We start from the raw sequence: 16,864 nt of genomic DNA, 5'->3' as shown, positions 1-16,864 counted from the left end.
CTGGCCCCGGAGCCCAGAACCAGGGAGTATCCCCACTTCCCCTGGCTGCCCAGCGGCCAATCCCACTGTCTTCAGGGCAGTCCCCAGCTTCCCGCGTGGGGTCCACCCAGCCCACACGCAGATCACGTGGTAGGGAACGGGGCACTCCCCCGGCCCCAGCACCTGGCTGACATCTATGTGGCCCAGGCTGACCTACGTCCCAGGTGGAGGGAGGGCCCGAAGCCACCAGCCCGGGTCTGCATCCCGGTCCTGCCACCGACCAGCTGTGACCCTGGGCTAGTTATTTAACCTCTCTGTGCCTTCACTCCTTCTGTTAGGAAACAGGGGTACTAAAAGCCCACACCCTCATGGGGTGTAACGCAGCTCAAAGGAGATAACACACAAGGAACTCGGCACTCAGAATAAAGGTCAGTTGTGAGGACTCACCTTGTATCACGTGGGCCTGAGAATGGAGCCACACGAGGGAGGCCAGGGACCCAGAGAGACTGGGTCCCGAGGACACCACGAGAGCCCCTGAATCCACCTATACCTGAAGCCAGACCTCTGCATGGAGTTACCACTTACAGGAGCCCCTTTATTACTGAACCCAGTTGGCACTGAGGCTTCTACCGAAACCAAGACACTGCTGCCACTTGCAGAAATCAGTCAGACAATCGCTCTTCTGCTCAGATCATTAACTTCATCCCAGCAACTCTCCACGTCTGTTGGTTGATTGAGAGAGAGAAGCCTGGAGGACACGGCTGCCCCGGCTGCCCCACTGGGTCCTCCGGCAGTCCCACTGGGTCCTCCGGCAGTGAAGACAGATTTGCAGGCACCTGGCCAGTCCTCAGGTCTCACTCCCAGGGGAGTCCCCATTCCCCCCACCCCAGAACTGTCCATGTCCCATATGCCTACCCGCCCAGCCCCCCGCCCTTCCCAGGGGAGCAACCCAAATCCAAAGAGCTTGCCCTCTCGGCATTCCTGGCAAGGCTGGAGGAAGGACAGGAAAGACCACCAGGCTGGGGGTCCTACCCCCAACTGCCTGGGCCCAGGAACCAAAAGAACTCATCCTGGACGAGGCGGGGTCTGCCAACAATGGTTCAGAATGGAACAGAAAAGAATAGACCCTGGCCTCACATCCGACCTGCGGTTCCCCAGAAGTCAGAGGAGAAGCACCTGTGGGCTCCAGGGCTCAGAACCAGCACATCGGGCCGATCCCCTGTGTGCACGAACCATCAAGGCTGGACTCTCTGAGCTGCAAATCCTCACCTGCAAGGACCCCTTCTGGCTCCGAGGTTTTGGGAAATTCCTCCTCTCAGGTGGCGGACCTCCGCATCTCACCAGCAGGGGAAGTTTACTCTCCATCACCCATCGACACAGAGGGCGTGACTACAGGTTGGGGGCGTGAAGGGCAGCCCTCCCCTGCTTCTGTCAGAGATGGCCTCTGGCCTGAACAAGAAAGGAGCAAGTTTGTGTGCTGAGCCCCTCCTGTGCGCACGCACGAGGCTGACTCTTATCAAGGAGGAAATTAAGGCCCGGAGAGGGGCCAAAACACACCCCGGTCACCCATCCAGTAAGAGGCTGGGTCAGCCTTCACATCCCACCACTGACCAAGATACACACTGTCCCTGGGACATCACAAGGAATCCAGCACAGCCCTACCTAAGCGGCTTCCTAAGCGGAAACTCAGCTTGCCCATCTTCTTCCCAGATGTGAGGGCTGCTTGGACATAAGCTCCTCGTCAACAGCTCCATCACCCCTTAATGGCTGACTCTGAATAACAGGGTTACCAGTTGCCCACCAAGAGCCAGGCTCTGCGCTACAAAAGACTCAAGCTGCCTCAGCTCACCCAATCTGCAGAACTATTCTGCTGCAGGTTGGTAGAAAACTCCCATTTCAGGGATAGAAACAAAAGCCTCAGAGAGGTTAGGTGACTTGGCCCAAAGTCACACAGCCAGAACCCAGCACCCCAGCCTGCAAGTTCCTGCTCCGGATCTCAAAGCTCTTTCACAAGCATCCCCCCACTTCTGAAGCCAAGGAATGGCTCCAATGAGAATGTTCCCAAGAGCCTTCCAGGCTTTTGGGGTCTTTCCAAGGTGCTTCCAAAACCCTCTACCTTCAGTAGAAAAAGCACCAAGGTGACCCCAAAAAGGGACATGCATGGCAATTTAAACAGAAGAGTAGGCCATGGGGCCTCATCCACATAGGCTCAGAGGATTTCAAGGGAGGCGCGTGTGAGGCGGGAATGGCAGGCTCCTGGGAATCTGAATGACGCTGTCTGGATAGAGCACGTCGCAAATTGGGCGGCCCAAACTCCGCATCCACAGGACGGACGGCAACGCTGCTGAAAGGTGACTCAGCTGATACCCAGCCTGAGTGGACACCAACGGAGCCAGCACCTAAATTTCCTGACTCCAGGCAAGCCATGCATCCAATTGAAATTGAAAACGAAAAGGAGAAAAGTTAAAAACTAAAGGGCACCGAGGACGGGTCATTAGAAAAGAGCTCAGACAAAAGGAAAGCCATCCTTTCATCCTCTGCCTTCGTTTACAAAGAAAGAAACTCTTAATGGTCAAGGGTCGGAGCTTTAGATTCACAGAAAGTGCTGTTCAAATCGCACCCCCAGGAGTGACCAGCTATGAAACCCGGGGAAGGTCCCTGACCCTCTCTGAGCCTGTTTCCGCGTGGGCACTGGGAGCCTTAAAGCACAGGGTCAGGCCCGTGGCTGGAGCTCCAGAATCGGGAGCTACTGTCACGCGCAGGGCTCAGCTGTTCTCGTAACCCTGGAAATGACGCCACGACATCCACGGCCTCAAGCCACGGACCCCACTGCCCGCTCCATGCCAGGGCAGCCACAGCAGCTCCCCCAAGGGAATAAGCACATTCCTCACCAGCAGGGGCACTGAGGCCCAGAGGCTCAGGCAGCGAGGCTCTGAGCAACCAAACCTCCTTAGGCACAGGCCACGCCTTGCTGCGCCCGGTTCAAAGTGCAGGCTGGGGGGGGCTTGGGGGCTGATTCCGCAAGAAGCCGAACTCCTTCCCGACAGGACCCTGGAGCCCCTGCCCAGACCTGCCCACAGGGAGGCGGGAACAGATCTCTGACAGAATGGCCTGAATTCCTTTGCTTTTCAAGGATCCCACAGTGAATGTTAGGACGTTTAGAATAAAATCTTAAAGAATATAAGCTTTAGCGTCAACAAGGCCAGGTTCAAATCCAAGCTGCCCCACCTACTAGCTCTGCATCTTCCTTCTGGGCCTCTGTAACACGGGCTGGGGAGCAAAGAGGAAACCCCATCCACAGAGAAACCAGGAGACATTCCTCAGAAAGACGCCCAGGGTCCCGGGAGGACGGGAAACAGCACAGCAGCCCCTGGGGACTCACAAATACCCCCCCACACACATGCCCCCTTCTCTCCTCTCCAAGGCCCCCCCATCCCCCCTAGAGAACAGAAAGAGAGCCACACACAACCTGCAGCGCCCTGCTACCACCCTCCCCTCCATGGGACCCAGCCCAATGCACTGCGAGGAAGAGCCTTCCGTGGCCCCGGGCCACCCCCGGGGTGCTCACTGCTGCACAGTCCACAGCACCCGAACTCATCCACCGGGAAGCGGGGTGCCTAGCAACCTGCACTGGGACGAGGGCCCCAGGGAGGGCTCCCGAGGTTTCCACACCCCAGCCCTCGACTGTTGCATGGATAAAGGGTGTGAGGCAGAAATGAAAGCAAAACTGCCACAGGGGCCTCCACTCTGCAGCCACCTACCACCCACAGCCCCTCCCAGGAAGCAGTAAGCTGAGAGGCTGGGGGCACGTCCTGGGCACAGGCGCTGGAGGTCCCCCACACCAGAAAAGGATAGGGGAGCCGGGCAGGGAGGCTCTCTGCCTGCCCTGGGCTGGGGACTCCACCAGAGATGTATCAAAGGCCCCAGACCCTGGCCTGGCCGGGTAGGAGGGCGTGGGAGGTGGCCCACGGGGAGGGGGAGTCCTGTCACATCCGAAGCACCTGCCATGCTCAGCAGCCCTAGAGGTGGGTGTACTATGCCCGCTTTACAGATGGAGGAGCAGAGGCCTGGGGAGGCAGAATGGCTTGTCAGTCATCTACAGTCAATCAGGCAAGTCTCGTGCTCCGAGTTTACAGACATCTCACCACCCACCACCCCTCTGGGCCCCAAAACTGCACACAGAGGATGCTCAGAAAAGAATGCCTTGATTTTCTTCTGAAACTGGGTGTCAGTCCAATGGTACCAAGATGTCACGTTCAAGACGGAGATAAAAGCCACCTGGCAGGGTAGAAACAGCAGGGTTCCAAGAGTCAGGGAGCCCCGAGGGTGAATCCAAGCTCTGCCTCTCACAGCTGAGTGAGTAGGCAAGTCATCACACCTCTCCCCAGGCCTCGGTGTTCAAATCTAGCAAATGGAGATATGCTGTCTTGGAGAGTAGATTCCCGACCTACAATAGCGCCCGGCCCGTGGTAAGTTCTCCCTGTGCTCTGAAATCTGGTATGAGCCACTGATCCAGGAGGGAACAGGAGGGAACTTCAACACAGCCCTTCGGAAGCGTGGAGGGCCTCCTGGACAAGCCCCCGGTTCTGGTTTCATGGCTCAGAGGCTCTAAGACCCGGGGAGGCCAGAGCCTGATGAGGAGCCCATGGGTTTGCAGACCAAGCTGCAGAACAAGGCACCGCAGGCTGTGCTCCAGCCTCTGCTGCGGGCCCTGGCCCGATGCTCAGCGTGCACCTGGCTGAGCCGGTCCCCAGGAATGTCTCCGGTGCAAAAACTAGCTCCTCCCCAGCCTCAGGATCCATCTCTAAGGAACTTCGGTGCAAACCAGCAGCCAGAGGCGAGACATTTTTAAAAGGGGAAACAGGACTGCCCAAAAGGTAGCAACCAGCAGGCGGGGAAGCTGGGCGGGCAGCCTGGTACCCCTGCCTTGCCCCCCTCCCGTGTGATGACGCTCAAACGAGGCAGCAGATGGCGAGTGCCTCACCAGACTTTCCCAGGGTGGGCTCCGGGGAACACGAGTCCCGCACAGGGACTCCGCGAACAGACCAGCCTGGGAACCTTTACATCCCAGGTGCCCTCCTGGGAAGCCCCTGTCCCAGCGAAGCCCCACAGTAAGGAAGCTTACTTCCTTCCTTTGCCTGTTTAACTCAGCGTCAAACGTGCCTGATGGCTCGGGGGTGAGGCCTAGTAACACTGTTCGGGAAATGACAGTGTCCATTTCCCAGAAGAATCAGCAGGGCACTTGTTAAGAGGAGGCTCCCAGACCCTTTCCCTGGAGAATTTTAAGGGGGAGGGGGTGGACTCAAGGATACGTTTTTCCCTGGTGCCCCCAGTGCTTCTTCTGTTGGGTGAGTTCAGCAAACACTGGCCTGGAGGAAGGTAAATGAGTGTAAAAGAGAGCAAGCATCCTTCCCCCCACTCCCTGGGCACCTGAGGCCTAACCTGAGCTTTAGGAAAGGTCAGCTGGCCTAGGGCCTACCAGGGCCATAGGGTCCCCCACCCATCCTCGCCCCAGCCCCCCAAAGCCCAGAACTGCTCATTCCTGAACACAAAGTCTGGACTGAACGAGGCCAGAGGGGAGCATCTGTCCTCCTGTCTGGCCCCCAGAGCACAGCTGCAGCCTCAGGTGGAGGAAGGTTCCAGGGCCCCCCCCCTGGTCCCCTGTCACACTGTCAGGGAACGATGCTACTGCAGGACACCCTGCTGCCTCCTTTGACCACTGCCTGTCTAATGTGGAAACTGGCCTGCTCTTCCCTAGACGGCTGCCCTCGGTCCTCAGGGAACCCAGGGCCATGGCAGAGGCAGGCCAGGGCGTGTGACCTCCGGGCAGCAGACCCCACCCGCCCTGTAGCTCTTTAGCTCCTAGAGGAACAGGCACTCACCCTCATTAAACGTCGCCTCCTCAGAGAGGCCTTCTCTGACCGCATAGTGCTGAAGTGGCTGCAGCTGCTCCCGTCATGGCTTTTTCCCATCTGCAGGCTTCCTGGCTCTAGTTCTACCTCGCAGCGTTTTACACGTATCTGTGGGCTGGTTTCCCTTCATCTCCTTACCAGGCGCAGGGGGGCAGGGACCGGCACCAGCACACGGCAAGCCAGGGTGGACGCTCGGGACTTGCTGAGTGAATGAAGGAATGAAGGAATGCAGCCAACGGTCTCCTCCCTGACCTGGGACCTACCACCTTCACCCTGGGTCTTCCTTCCTGGCCCAGAGCACTCCAGAGTCACAGGTAGCTTTGGCTGAGTCACAGGGACACAGAAAAGGCTTCCAAAACCCTCCAGTCAGTTCCTTCCTCCGCTAACAGATGCTCTCTTGAGCCCCTACTGTGTGCCCTGGTACAAGCACTGGGGCTTCAGCAGGGAACACAACTGTCAAAGTCTCGACCTTTATGGAACCAACTTTCCAAAGGAGAGACAGACAATGAGCAGAGGGAAAGAACACGGGCAGCCAGGGGGCACTAAGGGTTTAGGATCCTGAGCAAAAGGAAAGAAAAACAAGGCGTCTCCCAGAAGCCATCTTTGGGAGGGACTTTGGCCTGTGTGTCCTGCTTCTCCCTCCGGGGCAGCTGGCGGCTTAGCAGAGTCTACCCAGCGGGCTCTGACGGCAGGGCTGCTGGGAACACCAAGGGCAGTTAACAGGGTGGGCACCCCGCACCCACGGGCCTGGGAGGGAAGGGGACAGGAGTCCGGGGATCCTTCACAGAATGATTCTCAAATCGGCACAGCCAGTGACAGATCCACCCCCCTGAGCCCTAAAAATGGGGCACCCCCGGGAGCTGTCAGCCCGTCAGGCCGACGCAATCCTGCCCATGAGGCCCAGCTGGGGAGGCACAGGCCACAAGGGCAGCTGCTTTCTGAGGGCAGCTGGGAGCAGGCAAGACAAAGCAGCAGGCGGAATTCAAACAGCCCAATGGGAACGGCCTCATTCACGGCTCCAGAGGAAGCGCTGTTTGAAAAGAGGCTTCAGCAGGCAGCGGGGAGGGCGCGCTGGTCTTGGAGTGGGGCGAGGGCCCCCTCCCGCGACCCCTACCACATCCCGCTGTGTCGCCTTGGACAAGGCACCGCACCCTGCCTGGGCTTCCCTGGGGAGCACGGCACTCTCCCCTAAGCAGGCCACACACCCAGGCCGGGTCCCTGAGGGCCAGCGGAGGGGGAAAGGTCGGGATGGGCCCCATTCACGCACCAAGAGGGAAGGGGTTTAAGACCGCGGCCTTGCCAGGGAGGGAGTAGGTGCTCAGGTCCTGAATGATGATTTGCTTTCTAAATGAATCTTACTTTCTATAAAGGAGGTACCAGAACATTCCCTCAAAAAGCTAGCTTACCAGCTGAATTCAAAATACAAGTAGGAACAGAAACCCTATTGACATCCCACTGTTCAGGAACCGCACTCATGCAGCACTTCACTAAGCACTTACTGAATGCCCCAAACCTGCTAAGTCACGAGGGGGACATAACCCGCGGAGGCAGGAGGGCCCAGGGGTTAGGACGGGAGGCCCCAGCCTGATGCACCAGCAGGCCCAGCTCTGCCCCACGCCTGCCCAAGCACAGCCAGCGCCGCCTACATGAACTCAATCTCACCGTCATAAGAGAAATGCAAACCAAAAGTGCCATTTCTCACCCATGTGTGTGGCCAAGATCAGAAATATCTGTCCACGAGCTGCGCCGGGGAGGGTGTGCGTGACAGGCCCTCCCATGCGCTGCCATCTGTGAGCAGTGCCCTGTCCTGGTGAGTGGTTTCAGAACTGCCACGAAAAAGTAAAACGCCTCTGCCCTTTGACCCAGGGCTCACTCATCTAGCAATGAGCACTCGGGCGATGGGGCAGAGCACTCCCTGCCCCACTGTCCACACCGGCAGAAGCCAACCACAGGGCAAGAAATACGGTCCACTGTTCTAAGATCTGGACCCCAGAGCCGTTAAAGAAACGAGGCAAGTGATACAGAACTGTCTCCAAAGGAGCAGTGATGTTCAATTTCTCTAAGACATGGTGTTCCGTGAAAGGAGCCGAGGGCAGAACGATATGGGCGGAAGAGACCCCCACACACACGCACTCTGTGTTTTGCACAAAACACCTCGAGAGAGGGGGCAGGGGCAATATAGGAGTAGGGGATTTTTTTTACAAAAGGTTATTATGGGATTATATCAAATCATATGTGTGAAACTTGTGAAAGTTGTAAAGCACTACAGAATTTCAAGAATCTTTCATTCAATTAAAAAAAAAAAAAGTTAAAAAGGAAAAAAAAAAATACACCTCCAGAAAAAGAGACTGCCAAGAACACATGTCCCTGAGTGACCGGAACTCAAGAACAAGAAGGAAACGGACTGACTTTTCATTGTGTATTTTGAGTCCTTTTCATTGTGTATTTTGAATCCTCTGGGTTTTATTTTAACATATGCATGTATTTAATATTCAAAAAGATAAAACAATAAATGTTAATGAATAACAGCACCATGATTGCTCATGGAGACTCTTGGCATTTTCAGGAAACCCGGCACAACCTCCTCTTGAATCTCAGAACTTAAAAAAAAGGGAAGTATCATCTGGCATTAATGTAATTTTCTCAGGCTCCCCCATCCATAAAATAGGTGAGGACAGCAGCCCCGCCCCCCAAGGGGCTGTAAGAGTCCCACAGGCCGGGTGTGAAGGGAGATGCTGGGAGGCACCAGGCAGGGGAGCCCCTCCTTAGCCGTGCCCGCTGGACCCACACCCAGGCAGGATGAGCAGTCAGCATCCCTCCCGGACTTCAGGGTCACTCAAAAACTGCCCAGGCCGGGGACACTGCAAATGCCAAAGATCTGGGAATAAAAAGGCATTCGTGGGCGGAAGCCCACTCCCCCCTCACCAAGGACGGCAACCAGCATTCACAGAGCTCCAGGCACAGTATGCATCTGCATACTGACGTTTTTAAGGCTCATGACCCTGAGCTAATACTGTCATTATCCTCACTTTAAAGATGAGGGCACTGAGGCACATGCCCAGGGTCACATGGGTGGCCTGCTGTAGACCCAGGCCTGGGACCCAGGCAGGCTCATCCACAGACAGCAGCGCCCAGATGGCCGTCTTCTCCTGTGGGAAGCCCAGTTCGCTCCCTCGGAAGCTGTTGGAAAGTGTTTACTTGCAAGGCTGGGTATGGACAGTCCCGATGCACAGCTGCAAAGAAAACCTAAGTCAGCACCTCTTCCCACCTCCACGCCCCCAAAACGGTGCCAGATCCAGACACGAAGACAAACAGAAAAATACCCACTCACAGACCAGCAGCACTTAACCTAGGAAAAGGTTCTCCATCCTCCCCACTATGAATCTCCCAAAAGAATCCCGGCACGGAATAATGCTAAACCAGCCCAGCAAAAACGAACCTTCTGGATTCCTTCATTTAAAGAAAGGAATGGGGACTTCCCTGGCAGTCCAATGGTTAAGACTCCGCACTTCCACTGCAGGGGGTGCGCGTTCGATCCCTGGTCGGGGAACTAAGATCTCACGTGCCGCGCAGCAAAAAATAAAAGAAAATAAAAATAAAGACAGGAATGTAGGCCCTGAGGGGCCCTGAGGGGAAGGGATGGCCTGGGGGTACCCTGGAGGCCAGGGTACTGTTAACACCAAACTCCCAGCTCCCTCCTTCTGGAGCCTCCAAGAGCCCAGGCCTAAGCTGGGCAAAGAACTTCTTAATAAACAAGGCAGCCACATCCCCAGGTGTAGAGACCTGGGGTCTGGGCTCAGGGAAGCCCTCCACTCTGAATGCAATTCCCTCATATGCCCCAAGCCTCAGTTTCCCCATTCTGCCACCCTGAGCTACAGGGAGGATGATGTGAGATGAGGTTCCAGCATTAAAAAGTCAGGTAGGGCTTCCCTGGTGGCGCAGTGGTTGAGAGTCCGCCTGCCGATGCAGGGGACACGGGTTCGTGCCCCGGTCCGGGAAGATCCCACATGCCGCGGAGCGGCTGGGCCCGTGAGCCATGGCCGCTGAGCCTGCGCGTCCGGAGCCTGTGCTCCACAACGGGAGAGGCCACAACAGTGAGAGGCCCGCGTACCGCAAAAAAAAAAAAAAAAAAAAAAAAGGTAACACGACAGTAAAGACAGACAGAGGTTCACCCATGTTCTACACCAAAATGCTTTGTGATGTCCTGCGCCTTTCTACTACCTCCTGCAACATAAGTTCAGCCGCAGGAAAGAGGAGTGGGGGGGTGAGGCGTTGGAGGGCTGACACAGAAAACGCGGACAAAGGGAACCAGGTCAGCCAGCCTTTCCACACGGGGCACCGTGGAGAACTAAGAAAACTAAAAATTAAAAAATCACCCAACATGCACTTCCCTGGTGGCACAGTGGTTAAGAATCTGCCTGCCAGTGCAGGGGACACGGGTTCGAGCCCTGGTCCGGGAAGATCCCATATGCCGCGGAGCAACTAAGCCTGTGCGCCACAACTGCTGAGCCCGCGGGCCTAGAGCCCGTGCTCCACAACAAGAGAAGCCACTGCAATGAGAAGCCCGCTCACCGCAACTAGAAAAAGCCCGCGCACAGCAATGAAGACCCAACGCAGCAAAAAAAAAAAAAAAAATTACCAGACATTTCCAACTAACAGCTTTACTTCTCTGCTCCCCACCTGAAGTTCCTTCTGGACTTCTCAAAAAGGCACAAAGGGAGACGTGAGGGAGCTGCAAGCGTGCTCCAGTGTGAGGGGAAGGGGAAGGGAGGTAGGAGGGTAAGAGAACACCAGAGCCGTCCCCGTGGAGAAGGGAAGACACGCAGGAGAGGGGCGGGAACAAACAGTGCCACGAAAAACAAGCTGAGTCAAGGCCCATCTGTCGAGGAGCCAGAAAGCCCGTCCCATCGAGGTGCACCAGGGTCCAAAGGGTTGGCCCTCACGCCTGCTAAGGTGTCCCAGCGGGACCTGCTCCAACGGCCCACGGATGCCTGCAGCGGGTGATGACCCTCAGAGAGCAGACATTACACCTGCTGAGGTCACATCTCAGCCTTGCAAGGAAGTGTCTCCAAGACAAAACGGCAGCAGCTGGACCCCATGAAGATAATGAGGGGGTCCGCCCAACTGTCGGAGATGCCCAAGGAGAAAGGACTTGCTTTCCGTGTGGGTCTCAAGGTGCCCAGGTTGGATCCATTCTAGAAATTGAACAAAAGGAACAAAAGTATGGAGCCTGCTCCGTCTCATGCCATATCCCCATCTGTAAAACAGAGGGGCTGCGGGGACTTCCCTGGCGGTCCAGTGGTTAAGACTCGGTGCTTCCATTGCAGGGGGCACGGGTTTGATCCCTGGTTGGGGAACTAAGATCCCGCAAGCCGGGCGGTGTGGCCAAAAAAAACAGGGGCATGGGAGCGGTGGGGGTCAGGGTGGGGGGGCTGGTGAGATGATCTCCCACACCCCTTCCTGCTCTAAGATTTTTACAAGGCCTGACTGACATTCGACTAAACAAACAACTCATCCCGATCCACTCAGGTCATCCTCTCTGCCACTGCCACTGCCCCCAAACATTCGGAGCAGAGCCTCAAGCCATTTTCAAACATCTCTGGACTTCTTAACTGTGGAACTCACAGACAATTCATCACCCATCCAAATGGGAGCGCTGCACCCCCGGATTGTGAAAGTCACACACAGGACAATGTCCATCTACACCCCCTTCTCGGCCACTGAAACTGCACCAGCATTCATATCAAACAGGAGAGCAGCAAAGGACTCCGGCCACTCTCTCGAGGGTGGGAGTGTTTTGCACCCAGTACAAAAACGCGGCCACCAGGGGGCGCTGCCCTGAAAGTAATAAAGGAGAGAAGAAACAGAAAAATTCTTTTTGGTGTTTTCTTTTCCTTCCCAAGCTTAAGTGACAAAATATCTAAAGCACCCCTGATGAAAACACAAAGTGGGTTTCCTGAGGTTCTAGAATGACCCAGATGTTTCCCTTCCTCTCTTTGAAGCCCATTTGGCCAGAAGAACGCAACTAGACTTTGAACACAATAACCCCTTCAGAGAAATCAACACTCCGTGCTGGATTTCCCCCAGAACGGTTGACATCACGGCTTGCCCTGAAGCCCCCTCTTTAAAGACAGGAGGGTCCACGGGGAGGGAAAGCCAATCCGCAAGTCCAGCCTGAGGACCCAGCCACGAGTCTCGGCTGGAACTGTTTTGCGAGAGCCTCCTAATTACCAAGCAAAACATACCAACCAGATGACAAGCCTCATGCTTTAAGCTGCAGACACAGGATGACACAAATACAGAGAGACCTCAGGAAAAAGGGTGCAAGGTATCAGTGGGGATTTCCCAAGTCTTAGATGACTGCAGGGGGAGCTCGGGCACCTAACACCAGCACCAGACTTCGAGAACACGTCAAAGGGGCTTCTCCACATTTCTTCAGTGTCTAGGGCACATTTTCCACAAGTGTGCGTATCTGCGGTGCAATGTTCAAGTGCCCCTTTTTGACGCTGCAAAAGTCTTCAGACCCACTTTCAAAGCTCTGGCTGCAAGTTCCTCCTGGTTTCCTTGTGAATTCCCCGGCCACTCGGCATGCCCTACTGACCATGAAAAGCTTACTTTCTCCTGGGGAAGCCAGCATGAGAGAAGGCAGCCAACTCCATCCCCAGACCAAGGGATGCAGAGCCAGGAGCTGTTTTATACAAGGTGCGCCCCTCTGGCGGTGGGGAGAAGAGCTCCTGGGGGGCTGGAACAAGGAAAAGGAGCAACAGGCCCGGGGGACAGGCATGAGGGGCACAGAGGTACTGCCAGGCCAGCCTGCGCGGGCCAGCTCAGACTGGCCACTTGCTCCACACACCAGAAGATAAGGAAACCCAATTGTTCAATTCATCTTTATGTGTGGTGACCCAACAGGGACAAAAATGCAAGTGGGACCCATTTTCGAGAATCAAAGCTACCAAGTGGAGACACTGCATAACAAAAGGGTTTTCCCCCTAGAGTTTGCAAAAGGCTTGAGGAGCTTGATTCTCTCAGGCTTTCACTGAGAGCAGGATTTAACTAACAGCTTCTCAGAGGCAAAGCCACCGTGGTGGAACAAGGTGAGGCATACCTGACCCAAGACTGGATGCATCTGTAATGGACTAAGAATGTGATCTTATTAAAACACCCGGAGTCTCCCCCACTGAGGACCAGCACGGGGAGGTGGGGCGGGGGGGTGGAGCCCAGAGGGAGGAAAGCCATTCTACACCGCAAGCATCTACCCAGCACCTCCTCTGCACCAGCCACTCCCTAGCTGTGGGACCCGGGGCCAGGTACCCCATCTCTCTGCGGATAGATTCCCCTTCTTAGACACGTGGCCCTGAATCACCAACCCAGCCAATTCCCAAGGCTGGTGCGAGGCTCTAATGAGACAGCAAATCACATACATGCCAAGTATTGCTACTCGCTTCAAAGAGGCTTAATCCAGTGACATGCAATGACAGCTTCTTGCAAAGAGAGCTGCACCGGCGGGGCACATAGTAGGTGGTCCGCAAACATACAAACACTGGTGCCCTTCTCCATGAAGGGAAGCGGACGAAGGAAGAAAAACACTCCAGTCCAAAAGTACCCTCCAGCCACAGGCAGACAGCGTGGACCCCCCGATTTCCCAGGTCCCTCTGCCACCTTTAGCAGCGCTCCCACCGTGCCCTGGGGAGCCAGGGGTCTCCCCACCCGGGGTCCCAGTGCACCTGAGAGCCCTGGTCCGTGCCACACCGCCCATACTGGCCACTGCTTCTCTCGAACACAGCCGGCGGCCACCACCGCCACCTGGCTACTCGGACTCAGTGTCCCCGCGAACCGCTCCTTTCCGTTTCACTCTAACCTCCCAAAACAGCCGCTGAGGCTGAACTGGGCTCAGGCCGGGGGTCCCCGGACGCCGGAGCCCCGTCCCTCCATACCTGCACAGCTCGGCGAAGGCCTGGAAATTCAGCTTCTTGATTTTCTTCTCGCTCAGCCAGTAGCCAACTCTCTTCCCTTTCAGAAAGGTCTGCATCTTCCTTTTCGGGCGGGGAGCTGGGGTCCGGAGGAAATCGCCCACAGGCCGAGTCTGGCGGCCCGGCGCGCGCCGCGAGCTTGCGGGCACCTCCTCCCGGCGGCGGGGACGCGGAACGGGGCTACGGGCGCGCAGTCCTGCCGGGAGGGGCGGGCCGGGGCGGGGCGGGCGCCCAGGCGGAGGGAGCGGCGCTCAGCGCGGCATTCCACTGGCTGCCGCCGCGTCGGGGCCGCCCCCGCCGCCGCCGCCCACGCCCCCGCCGCCAGCCGGGCTCCCGGCGCGCAAGTTCGCGAGCGCCAGGCCGGGCCGGGGAGGAGAGGAGGGAGGCCCTCCCTCGCCGGCGCCGCCCAGCCCACCGCCCTCCCGGCGCTCGAGACCGAGAAACACGCCCTCCAGCGGCGGCCACGGCGGATCGCCCCCGCGCTCTGGCTGCGCGCCGCCCCCGAGTTCCTCCTCCTCTCCCTCCCTCTCGCTCTCGCCCGCGGTCCCCACTCCGAGTCCCCGGCGGCGCGTTCGGCCGATCCGACCCGGGCGCGTGCCCTTCCCGGCGCGCTCGGACCCCGGCGTGGCGCACGCGGCCGCCCGCTCCCCCCGCCCAGTCGTCCTCACCCGCCGCTGCCGCCACTTCCTCCTCGTCCCCGTCCTCGGCCTAGCCCGCAGCCCGCCGGCGCCGCCGTGCTGACCCGGCCGGGCGGCCCGCTGGACCCCGCCGGGGCGGAGGAAGCGCGGCCGCATCGGCCGCTAGGGGGCAGCACCGCCCGCCGCCTCTTAAAGGCGCCGCGCCTTCCCCCGTCTAGTCCTTTGGTGCGTGTTTGTGTCGAGGCTCTGGCTGTTGAACTTGGGGACTGAGGGCGCGGGACTGAATTTAGGGCAGCCCTTGCCAAGTGCTTTTACTTTTTAAAGAAGCGAGAGGAGTCGTGGTGTGGGCATTTTCTGCTTGTCCTTTGGGAGTGATCGAGCCACTGAGTTTCATTCATCAAAAGCATCTCTGTACCCCCAGCACTATTCAGTCCCAACTGCTGCAGAGGGCGCGGGAGGAGCGGGGCGCGGGGGCGGGGGGGCGCGGCGGATGCAATAAATGAGATCATCTGTCTTCCCCGGAGGAGACAGACCCAGGCCCAGGATGGGGGCCCCTAGGGTGGGGACATGAACACCCAGGGGCCTTCTCAGGCTTAGGAAGTTAACCACCAATCACACTCTGGGCCCCCTCCAACGGAGGGGGGGAGGGGAGAGACTAGAAGTATCAGGGATCAGGGTGGGACACTGCCAGAAGACACTTTCCTTTCAGGGTGCAGGGCGGCCGCAGCCTCAGCGCTCTTGATACATTAACCCCACCCTGCCTGCCCAAGCCCTGTGAGGCGGTAGGGAAGCATCCTGCCTTCAAAGAGCCTGAGAGAAGTGGGCATCTCTCCCCAGGCCCCGGCAGAAAAAATGAATGGGGGGTGGGAGGGGTCTCAGATTTTCAGGGAAGACATTTAAGCTGACCTTGAAAAATAAGGAGGATGTTGACGGGCCTGAGAAGGGGGAATAGCTTGAATAGAGGCAGGGAGAAATGGAAAACAACGTTGTTAGGGGTGACAGACTCTCCTTGACCAAACTGGAGCTCATTCTTTAAGGCCCAGCCCTAGGCGCCTGCCTTCTTCCCCTAATTACAGCTTCCCCCATCCTTCTTCCTGCAGGGCTTCCCAGTTACAACCAGGTGAAGCTTGTCCACACCTGACTAGGAGTGAGCACACAGGTCCTCTGTGTCCACCTCTCAGCTAGCTCCACTCTTCCCCCATCTCCCCTCCCCTTGCACCCCTGCTGGGTGACCTTGCAGTCCACTCACCCTCTCTGGGCCTCAGGTCCTCCCTCTTACCTTAGGAGGTAAGCCCTGCCTCATGAGAGCACTTCAGGCTGCAAAAGACCAGTGGCTATGAGGTCTAAAATGTATGGTGTTATGAGGGGGTGTGGTGCAGAGTGGGGACAGAAGGAGAGGAGAGATGTCTCTCATTGAAATGGGAAGAACAGTCTTTGGCTTTAGAAAGACCTGGCTTGAGGTGGGGGGGGGGGGGTCCTAGTTCACTTCCTCCCAGCTTGGACAAGTCACTTAAGTTCTGCCTCTGAGCTCTGGGTGGAGAAAGTAATGCTTGCCTTAAAGAATTGTGGTGAACCTGAGAAATATTTGGGGAGGATTAAGACAGGGTCTTCGACTGGTCCTCAGCAGGTCATCAGACATGGGGCTTGTTACTGTCTCACCCAAGGACTCTTCTTTTTAAACTGAAGTATAATTGACCTGCAATATTATATTAGCTTCAGATGTACAACATAATGATTCAGTACATTACGAATTGATCACCATGATAAGTCTAGTTACCATCTGTCACCATACAAAGTGATTACAATATGATTGACTATATTATTGACTACATTCCCTGTGCCGTTATTTATTTTAGAGCTGGAGGTTTGTCCCTCTTAATCTCCATCACCTATTTTGCCCATTCCCCGCCCCCTCCCTGCAACCACAACTTTGTTCTCTGTATCTATTAGTCTGTTTCCGTTTTATTATGTTTGTTCATTTGTTTTGTTCTCTTAGATTCACCATATAAGTAAAATCATATGGTGTTTGCCTTTCTCTGTCTGATTTATTTCACTTACATAATAACCTCTAGGTTCATCCATGTTGTCACAAACAGTAAGATTCTTCCTTATGGCTGAGTAATATTCGTGTGTGTGTGTGTGTGTGTGTGTGTGTGTGTGTGTGTGTACCACATCTTTATCCATTCATCTATGAATGGACACTTAAGTTGCTTCTATACAAGGATTATTTTTTTAAATTTTTATTTTATATTAGAGTATAATCGATTTATAATATTGTGTTAGTTTCAGGGGTACAACAAAGTGATTCAGTTATACTATACATATATCCATTCTTTTTCAGATTCTTTTCCCATATAGGTTATTA

The 16,864-nt window shown here is 56.2% G+C and overlaps 1 protein-coding gene across 2 annotated transcripts in view; it reads right to left on the bottom strand.

Moving 5' to 3' along the window:
- Nucleotides 1-14,650, bottom strand: part of ITPK1 (inositol-tetrakisphosphate 1-kinase) — a 161,047-nt gene extending 146,397 nt beyond the window's left edge. Inside the window, exons 1-2 of one of the 2 annotated variants that reach the window (XM_067727199.1) lie at nucleotides 14,530-14,650; nucleotides 13,826-14,057 (exon numbers count right to left, since the gene is read on the bottom strand). In XM_067727199.1, the coding sequence (XP_067583300.1) occupies nucleotides 13,826-13,920 (95 nt within the window). In that variant the 5' untranslated portion in view covers nucleotides 13,921-14,057; nucleotides 14,530-14,650. The remainder of the gene's footprint in view (nucleotides 1-13,825; nucleotides 14,058-14,529) is intronic. The other variant, XM_067727212.1, reaches the window with a different exon arrangement.
- Between the last annotated feature and the right edge of the window lie 2,214 nt (nucleotides 14,651-16,864).

Source organism: Pseudorca crassidens, chromosome 1, assembly GCF_039906515.1.
Source record: "Pseudorca crassidens isolate mPseCra1 chromosome 1, mPseCra1.hap1, whole genome shotgun sequence".
In the NCBI taxonomy this organism is placed as follows: domain Eukaryota; kingdom Metazoa; phylum Chordata; class Mammalia; order Artiodactyla; family Delphinidae; genus Pseudorca; species Pseudorca crassidens.
Note: the sequence above shows the minus strand (reverse complement) of the source record. Positions and strands in the feature narration are given on the sequence as shown.